Source organism: Pan troglodytes, chromosome 18, assembly GCF_028858775.2.
Source record: "Pan troglodytes isolate AG18354 chromosome 18, NHGRI_mPanTro3-v2.0_pri, whole genome shotgun sequence".
Taxonomy (NCBI): Eukaryota; Metazoa; Chordata; class Mammalia; order Primates; family Hominidae; genus Pan; species Pan troglodytes.
Window position 1 is genome coordinate 31,021,990 of NC_072416.2, and position 10,106 is coordinate 31,032,095.

At 44.9% G+C, this 10,106-nt stretch overlaps 1 protein-coding gene across 3 annotated transcripts in view; it reads right to left on the reverse strand.

The window, feature by feature from the left end:
- The window catches only part of LOC454016 (eukaryotic translation initiation factor 3 subunit C), a 51,255-nt gene that overhangs the window by 40,976 nt on the left and 173 nt on the right, over nucleotides 1–10,106 (reverse strand). For all 3 annotated transcript variants that reach the window (XR_008539696.1, XR_008539695.2, NM_001302417.1), the window contains 7 exon segments: nucleotides 9,913–10,043; nucleotides 7,933–7,998; nucleotides 7,601–7,790; nucleotides 7,253–7,378; nucleotides 7,009–7,063; nucleotides 6,771–6,880; nucleotides 6,265–6,392 (listed from right to left, as the gene is read on the reverse strand). Coding sequence is in view for 1 of the 3 variants with exons in the window: in NM_001302417.1 (NP_001289346.1) it covers nucleotides 6,265–6,392; nucleotides 6,771–6,880; nucleotides 7,009–7,063; nucleotides 7,253–7,378; nucleotides 7,601–7,790; nucleotides 7,933–7,998; nucleotides 9,913–10,013 (776 nt within the window). In the remaining 2 variants the exon portion in view is untranslated.

The window sequence follows — 10,106 nt, forward strand, 5'->3', positions numbered from 1 at the left end:
AGCACTAAAGATAGTATGATACACACCTCAAAAGGGAAATGTACTATTGTATGAAATTCTAACGGAAAGACCTAAGACTTGGCTTGACCTCTCCTATGACAGATTATACTCTGGTATATTCATATCTTGTTAGAAATTATCAGATAACAAATGTTTATATCCTCAGCTATATAATCAACAGATAAAAGCAACATTTCTAAACGAGTATTACCTCTACTTAATACATAGTTAAGAGACTAAAAACTCATTATTGAGAGACACCAACGGAAGTCAGGCCTAACTACACTGCAGAGGACCACACCATTTTCCCATGCCTTCCCAACCACAACTACTGATGGAAAGCCCTAGATGTATACCCTTGCTTAGGATCCTAACTCGGACATTCAGTCTCACTAGAGATCCTGGGGTTCACTTAAAAAACAAAAACAAAAACAAAAAAACGCCTCCAGAATCAGGTAACTCTTAGAAGTAGACAGCAGCTCTGTAAGAGTTCACAGGTCGCTGGGCGCAGTGGCTCATGCCTGTAATCCCAGCACTTTGGGAAGCCGAGGCAGGCAATCACGAGATAAGGAGATCAAGACCATCCTGGCTAACATGGCGAAACCCCGTCTCTACTAAAAATACAAAAAATTAGCCAGGCGTGGTGGCACGTGCCTGTAATCCCAGCTACTTGGGAGGCTGAGGAGAACTGCTTGAACCAGGGAGGCGGAGGTTGCAGTGAGCTGAGATTGCACCACTGCACTGCAGCCTGGGCAACAGAGCAAGACTCCATCTAAAAAAAAAAAAAAAAAAAGAAAAAAAGAAAAAGAGTTCACAGGTCAATCATGACATCAGGTATAGATGAACTTCCCCCTAATACCTTCAGATCACCATAAGACAACAGATGACCTTATCCCACATCAAAGAGGCTGAAGCTCATGAGAATAAACCCACTCCTTTACAAGATTGTTTTGACCAAAAGATGAAGGCTGAGAAATGCTGATGACGGAAAGGGTATATTTAGACTGGCTGAATCTGGAGTTGCTGAAAACCCTTACTGGCAGAGGGCCTATCGTGTTTTCTAGAGCATCCACCAACCCTGGGTGGCATACTCAAGGAGAGTTAATATCAGAGTTTACACAGAAAAACGGGCAAACAGAATCCACTGTTCTGTGGTTTTGCCCTCTCTCCTTGTTCCTCTTTCTCCTATATAAATCCTGCTTTGCTCGGTTGGAAATTAATCTGAAAATGTCTCCCTTGTTATATGAGTGAAATAGTGTCTGTGAATTATTCTTCTACACTACAAAGCCACAAACTCTCAATGTCAAAAAGATTCTGACACTTGAAATTCTAACTTTATTTTCTCAAGGGTTTTCCTCAGAACATTGATTCAACTAATTTTAGATTTTTCTGATTAGGTATACAAGTTAGTTTACAGGTTAACAAAAAAAAATTTGGCTGGGTGCGGTGGTTCACGCCTGTAATTCCAGCACTTTGGGAGGGTGAGGTGGGCAGATCACGAGGTCAGGAGATCGAGACCATCCTGGCTAACACAGTGAAACCCCGTCTCTACTAAAAATACAAAAAAATTTAGCTGGGCATGGTGGCAGGTGCCTGTAGTCCCAGCTACTCAGGAGGCTGAGGCAGGAGAATGGCGTGAACCCGGGAGGCGGAGCTTGCAGTGAGCCGAGATCGCGCCACTGCACTCTAGCCTCGGCAACAGGCTACTGTCTCAAAAAAAAAAAAAAAAAAAAAAAAAAATTCAAGGATAACCTCTAAAAGCATAGCATGTCTAACTCCCAAACCAGCAGAGAAAAACAAAATGAATAATAAGAAAATATATATAACTAGAAACGGGGAAAAAAAAAGAGGATGAGAAAATACATGTAGGCTAGGTGTGGGGGCTCATGCCTGTAATCCCAGTACTCTGGGAGGCTGAGGCGAGCAAATCATCTCAGGTCAGGAGTTCAAGACCAGCCTGGCCAACATGCTGAAACCTCATCTCTACTAAAAATATAAAAATTAGCTGGGCACAGTGGTGCTCACGTGTAGTCCCAGCTACCCAGGAGGCTGTGGCCTGAGAATCACTTGAAACCAGGAGGCAGAGGTTGCAGTGGGCCAGGATTGCACCACTGCATTCCAGCCGGGGCAACACAGTGAGACTCCTTCTCAAAAACAAAAACAAAAAACACACAAATAAAAGAAAAATAAAATACAGGCTGAATATCCCTTATCTGAAATGCTTAGAACCAGAAGTGTTTCAAATTTCAAATAATTGCATATATATAATGAGGTATCTTGGGAAGGGCTCCAAGTCTAACTATGAAATTTGTGTGTTTCATCTACACCTTATACAAACAGCCTGATGGCAATTTTACATAGTATTTTAAATAACTTTGTGCATGAAACAAAGTTTTGACTGCAACCTGTCGCATGAGGTCAGATGTGGAATTGTCCACTTATGGTGCTCCAGAAGTTTCAGACTTTGGAATTAGAGATGCCCAATCTTTAGAAGACAGAATGAATTTCAAAATAATTATGATGAAAGAAACTACCCCCTCCAAATTATATACCGTTGATTCCATTTACATAAAATTCTAGAAAATGCTAACTTACCTAGTGACAGAAAGCAAATTAGTGGTTGCCCAGGGATAGGGTGAGGAAACTGAGGCAGGGAGAAGTATTACAAAGGGGAAGGTGGAAATGTTTAGGTGTGAAATTTTTAGGATATTATGTTTTGATTGTGGTGAGTTCTATGGGTGTAAACATACGTCACAACTTATTAAATGTAACTTTAAGGCCGGGTGCGGTGGCTCATGCCTGTAATCCCAGCACTTAGTGGAAGGCCAAGGCGGGTGGATCACGAGGTCAGGAGATCGAGACCATCCTGGCTAACATGGTGAAACCCTGTCTCTACTAAAAGTACAAAAAATTAGCCAGGCGTGGTGGCGGGTGGCTGTAGTCCCAGCTACTCAGGAGGCTGAGGCAGGAGAATGGTGTGAACCCGGGAGGTGGAGCTTGCAGTGAGCCAAGATTGCGCCACTGCACTCCAGCCTGGGCGACAGTGCAAGACTCTGTCTCAAAAAAAAAAAAAAAAAAAAAAAACTTTAAACAAGAGCAGTTATTGTATGTCATTTACACCTCAATAAAGCTATTACAAAATTTAAAATAAAGAGGATAAACAGAAAGTATAAGATATCATAAAATGGTAAGAATAAATACATTGATAACCACAACAGGCTGGGCGCAGTGGCTCACGCCTGTAATCCCAGCACTTTAGGAGGCCCAGGCAGAAGGGTTACTCGAGCCCAGGAGTTCGAGACCATCCTGGGCAACAGGGCAAGACCCCATCTTGATAAAAACTAATTATGTAGACACATATATAAATAACCATCATATATATGTAAATAACTATAATAAACGTAAATGAACTAAATTGCCAGAGAAGCAGAGATCAAGTTCTGGCGGTCATTGCACAATGTGAACGTACTAAATGCCACTGATTTGTATACCTGAAAATGGTTAAAATGGGAAATGTTATGTATCACAATAAAAGAAAAAAAAAGCAGAGATTTTATGAGATTAAAAAAAAACAAACCAAAAACCTAGCTGTGCTTAAGAGACACTCTTTTTTTTTTTTTTTTTTTTTCCTGAGACGGAGTCTTGCTCTGTTGCCCAGAGCTGAAGTGCAATGGCGCGATCTCGGCACACTGCAACCTCCGCCTCTCGGGTTCAAGCAATTCTCCTGCCTTAGCCTCATGAGTAGCTGGGACTACAGGCGCAGGCCACCACACCGGGCTAATTTTTTTGTATTTTCAGTAGAGATGGGGTTTCACCATGTTGGCCAGGCTGGTCTCGAACTCCTGACCTTGTGATTTGCCTGCCTCCGCCTCCCAAAGTGCTGGGATTACAGGCGTGAGCCACCACGCCCAGCCAAAAAACACTCTTAATCATACAGCATGGCAGAGTTAAAAATAAAAGGACAGGAAACGTCCTTTTCATAAACATCCTTTATCAGGTAGAGGGAAGCTCCCTTCTATTCCTAGCTTCAGTCTTTTATCATGAAAGAATATTAGGATTTTTTTCAAATGCTTTTTTTTGCATCTGCTGAGATGACTCTACGGCTTTTGTCTGTTATTCTATTGATATAGTATATTAGTTGATTTTCATATTAAAACATCCTTCTATTATTGGGATAAATCCTACTTGGTTATTAAATTTTTTTTAAAAACTTTTTTGGGAGATGAGCCCACCCATCCTCCATCCCCCTACAGGCAAGGAGAGGGTGCTCCCATATAATCCTTATTGTATGTTGCTGTGTTTGGTTTTCTACTATGTTGTTAAGAACTTTTGAGTCTGTATTTATAAAAGTATAGCTTTATAGTCTTACAGTTTTTTTGGTTTTGTTTCATTTTCTGAGACAGAGTCTTGCTCTGTCGCCCAGGCTGGAGTGCAGTGGCACGATCTCGGCTCACTGCAACCTCTGCCTCCCAGTTCAAGCGATTCTCCCGCCTCAGCTTTCCGAGTAGCTGGGACTACAGGCGCCGGCCACCATGTCTGGCTAATTTTTTGTATTTTCAGTAGAGACTGGGTTTCACTGTGTTAGCCAGGATGGTCTCGATCTCCTGACTTCGTGATCCGCCCGCCTCGGCCTCCCAAAGTGCTGGGATTACAGGCGTAAGCCACCGTGCCCAGCCTTGATGTCTTAAGTTTAATTTTAGGCCCCATTTGCTCCCTCAGACAGGAGCCTTTGTGTAACACACATGTGCAGTGCACATCACACACCAGAGTCCACACAATGGGAGACTTCAATACACAATTATTCAAAGACAAAAACACAAAGTACAGTAGATATAAAAGACCTGAACCAATAGTAACGCTGATAGTTCTGTAAGATGTCAACAGGTTAAAAAAACGAGTTTCATGATCAAGCAAGTTTTTGAGATGGTTAATAAAACAAAGTTAGGTATATTTATTCTCATGGAACTTTCCAGAGGTGGTTGTAAACCCTCCAAGAAGGGGTGTGATAGACAATGTGGCCCAGACCTTGACCAGTGTTCCCTGAAGCACTGGACAAAAAAGGCCTTCTCAACAAAATGCCCACCAAGTAAGTTGTTCAGCCTCTCTAGACCTCTAGAGGGCTGGAAACTCACTACCTCCCTAAAGCAGCACGACCACAACTTTTAAACACAGGAAAGCAACCTCAAGAGCAATAATCTTCCCATTAAAGGGGTACTATTTGTCTGGGTGCAGTGGCTCACGCCTATAACCCCAGCACTTTGGGAGGCTGAGGCGGGAGGATCACTTAAGCCCAGGAGTTCAAGATCAGCATGGGTAACATGGTGAAATCTTGTCTGTATTAAAAACACAAGAATTAGCCGGATGTACTGGAGTGTACCTGTAGTCCCAGCTACCCAGGAGCCTGAGGTGGGAAGATCACCTGAGCCCAAGAGGTTGTGGTTGCAGTGAGCCAAGATTGCATCACTACACTCCAGCCTGGGAAGAGCGAGACCCTGTCTCAAAAAAAGCACTTTTTATCTGTAGTTTGCGCAAACTGGCTAAGAAAAAATAAATAAAAGCGCTATTTTTAGTGAGCTTGAGATTTCACTCCCATGGGATACAAAAGAGCAGGTATCACTTTTATTTCAAAGGGAGAAACTAAGACTTAAGGTCAAGTAACTTATACAATGTCGTACAGCTCATAAAGGCTGGGAGACAGAATCCACACTGGGATCCTCCCCTATTCTGACTGTCCCAGTAAAGGTCATGAACAACACTTGCGGCAGTCTGTATGCTGTATGTGTACTAAGAAGTTATCAGGAAGGGTAACACAGTAGCAACGCACACTGAGGGCTCACCACACGTCAGTCCTAGATGAACTACTTTCTTACATCACACCTCCCTGTATTCCTGCAGCTATTCTGGAAGGGAGGGTTCCCTGCCTTATTTTACAGATGAGAAAACTGAAGATTAGACAGGCTAAGTAGTTTGTCCAATGTCACACAGGTATCGGGTGCCAAAGTGAGATTTGCACCCAATCCACACGCAGTGAGTAAGGCTGTGGGTAAATATTTGGACTCTGGAGCCTTCAATTCTCATCTTTAGGACACATTAGCTTCGTGACTTTAGCCAACTAATGTACTTGACTCTCTGATCCTACTGTAAAATGCTAATAGTTGGCTGCTCCAACCTAAAAGGACTCCATGGAAGAATCAATAACCTTCCAGACAATTAGGAGCTTTCCACCAGTTCCAGTGTAACCCTAGGTCCCACTACTTTCCTTACTTTTTAAGAAATCTTGAGGCCAGCGCGGTTTGTTTCCCTTCTTCCTCCTCTGAGTCGGAATCGGAAGATGTGGAACCTGTGTCCCAGTCTTCATCATCTTCGGAATCTTCTGAGTCCTCATCTTCATCCTTAGAGGGAAGAAAAGAGGATCAGCAAGAAGATAGGGAGATCGACTGGTGTCTCCTCCTTACTAACGCATGTTCGAGATTTATTTTCATGAGTAGAACAAGAGCAGCTACTCATGGAATCAAGATACCAAGGGCTGGGACTCACCATCAAGTCCCAGAGTGATGCTGCAATTTGGCCGCAGGAACACACACAGCTTCCCCCGGCAGAGCTGGGCCCAGATCCCTGTTTGCCCACTGCTCTGATGTAAGAGGAAGCTTGTTCTCAATTCCACTAAATTCCACCCCTCCCAACCCTAGGGGTTTGAGTCTTGTCTTTCTCCCCCAGGGACTCAGGAACTACCTCTGGCAGGAAATCATCCATCTAACCCTGGCTCTTACATCCATCTTTTTGAGGAACTTGCGACTCTCCCCAGAAGGAGCTTCTGATTTCTTCTTCAAGAAAGTTGCAGCACTGACTCCGTCCTCATCCTCATCCTCATCTGAAGAGCCTAGTGGTAATGGAGGGAGAAAAAGATCCTGAATGTTGAAAAGCCAGACTGGAGGGCAGCCAAGAAACCAGGCCAAGGGCAGCACTAACTCTGGACTTCCTATTTGCAACAAAGGTTCTTTTGCTCACCTTCTGAATCCTCCTCATTTTTCTCAGCATCTTCATCCGCAGACTGCTCGGGGTTCTGGACAGAGAGGGAAGTGAGAGAACAATCATGGATGCTCTCCAGCCATCAGCCCACCCCACCCCGCCACCCCAGACAGTTCTGTCATCTTCCTGCTCCAGTCACACCTCCCACTAGCAATTCCATCTTTGGGCCTCAGTCACGGGGTCACTGTTCCCAGTTCAGTAAGTGTGCCTCTAGCCTCCCCACCTGCTTGTAGCTTGTGATATGGGACTCGAAATCACGGTTGTATTTTCGGATCTTCTGACGCAAGGTGCTCAGAGCCTTGGCATTGTTCTTGTTCATCTTCTTCTTCCCTTCCTTATCTTCCCAAAGCTAAAGGGAAGAAGAGGAAAGAAACAGAGAACAGTGATTTGAAACTAAGTAACATTTCCTAAACTCCAGGCTTCTTCTCCACTTTTGAGTCTTGCTATTGGAACACCGCTGGTACTACTTATTAACTACATCTGTTAGCTTATTTTTAAAAGATCCCATACATCCCACCACTAAAAGTACAAAACCATGAATAAGTGGTGGTAATAAATATAGGCATCACACCTCATTAAGATAGTCCTCTAGGTCAGCCAGGATGCGGATATAGAACCGGGGGACACCTTCTTTGTCCACAATGCTTTTGGCCTTCCCATATGCTTTTCCCAGGAGCTCAAACTCTTCCAGGCACTTGGTGACATCACGAATCTTCATGGCATTACGGATGGTCCGGATAAGGTTGGTCAGCTCCTCAAACCTGGGTTGGGAGCCCGATACCACATTGAACGTGCCCACCGAGGGAAAACTCACCACTGCTCCCAGAGACTCCTATCACCCAGCCTCCCCACAGCTTCATTGCTCCCAGAGACTCCCATCACCCAGCCTCGCCATGGCTTTACCTCTTGTCCTTGGCACTGCGGACAACTCTCTTGGTATCTTCTTCATCCTCGCTCAGCAACAATGGCCTGTTTGGAAGGAACAGAGGCCATTAACCTCCTTTCCCAGTCTTTCCAAGAGATCCGTATTTCCCTACTCAGGACAGGTAGAACTAAGTAATCCAGGCCATCCACACCACACCCATCCTCTTTTTGACTCCTCCTCAGGGCCACTTCATATACAACTCAATCTTTTAAGTGTACACTAAGTAAGGCCTTTTGCTCAGTGTTGTAGCAACACAAAGATGACATTCACTATCCTCTCAAAAACAAATGAAAGTGCTAATTTACTGTGTAACTAATGACATAGAGACGCAAGTCACCACAGAAGTAATGAATAAAAAAAGAGGTAGAGAAAAATGATACTTGAGCTATAATGAACAGAAAAGGCTTTAGGGAGGTGGTACCTAAACTAGATCTTAGCAACATTTCCCAAAGTATGAGAGGCCAACAGCAAGGAGAAAGTCTCAATGGTATTAACACCTCCACTGCTAGTATTTTTCTATGATAATAAGACCAGACCACAGGCTCACAGTCAGCAACAGTATCTCTACTCTTTTGGTTTGTTAAGAGATAAGGTCTCACTATGTTGCCCAGGCAGCCTCCAACTCCTGAGTTTCAAGGGATCCTCCCACCTCAGCCTCCAGAGTAGTTGGGACTACAGGCATGCACCATCTTGCCTGCCTCTTTTCCCTTTTTATTATTTTTTGGATTATTTTAGCGGTGTTTTTTGAGGTGGAGTTTTGCTTTTATCGCCCAGGCTGGAGTGCAATGGCGCAATCTCGGCTCACTGCAACCTCCGCCTCCAAGGTTCAAGAGATTCTCCTGCCTCAGCCTCCTAAGTCGCTGGGGTTACAGGCATGTGCCACCACAACCGGCTAATTTTTGTATTTTTAGTAGAGACGGGGTTTCACCTTATTGGCCATGCTGGTCTCAAACTCTTGACCTCAAATAATCAGCCTCCCAAAGTGCTGGGATTACAGGCTTGAGCCACCTGCCCAGCCTGGATTATTTGGTATTTTATGGCAAATGACACTGGTTTCCACCTGGGGAAGTGATATGAAACCATATGCATATTGGCATATACATGTGCAATACATACTTTTAAAACAGTAGCACAAACGTGGCAGATGTTTAAGAAACACCATTCCAGTGGGGCACAGTGGCTCATTCCTGTAACCCCAACACTTTAGAATGCTGGGCGGGAGGTTCACTTGAGCCCAGGAGTTCAGAACCAGTCTGAGCAACACAGTGAGACACCTTCTCTACAAAAAATTAAAAACAATTAGCCTGCTGCGATGGCGTGCACCTGTAGTCCCATCTACTTGAGAGGCTGAGGTGGGAGGATCGCTTGAGATCTGAAGGTCGAGACAGCAGTGAGCTATGACCCCTCAAAAAAAGAAAAAAAAAAAGGAAAAAGAAAAACCATTCTATTGTTCCAAAGGGTAAAAAAAAAAAAAATTAATGTACAGAAATGGCAGACGGGTATTTACGTAGAGGTGAACAGGCATATAAAATGTTTAAGCACCTGCGTACACAGCAGGTGACCAGACTTCAGAGTCGCATCAGGGGGCTCCCAGATACCAATCAAGCATTTTGCATTTCCTTCTGTGAGCAGTGAGAAGCCACTAAGGACTTCTCGGCGGTAAAATGAGAGGAGACAGGTAGAGGCTGTAGACTTAAGGCCAGTTAAGAAGCTGATGCAACAGATCTGGCTTGGGAAACCTCTGTGATTCTATCCCTTGTGCCTGGTGGGTGGCTACCGGCTATCACAGCCCTCTAAGGCTGTCTCTCTCCAACACCGCTCCGATCCTGCAAACTCTGGTCATTGTCCAAACCCACTCTCCCCGCCCTCACCTCCATCCCTCCCATGTGCACTGCGTTCCACAGCCTGCCTAACCCCGCACTCCCAGAATGGTCACAGCCACAGCCCCCGCAACTCACTGTTTGCCATAGTTGCCTCCGACAGGTTTGGTGACGAGCTCCTCCCCGGACAGGGACGACTCGGACTCGCTGTCCGAACCGGTGGTGAAAAACCGCGACATGGCGACGGCGCGGAGGTGCTACGGCCGGACCTGCGGGGGAGCCAAGGCGTCACCGGCCACGCGAAGAGGCCCGAGCCAACACCTCCCGACGCC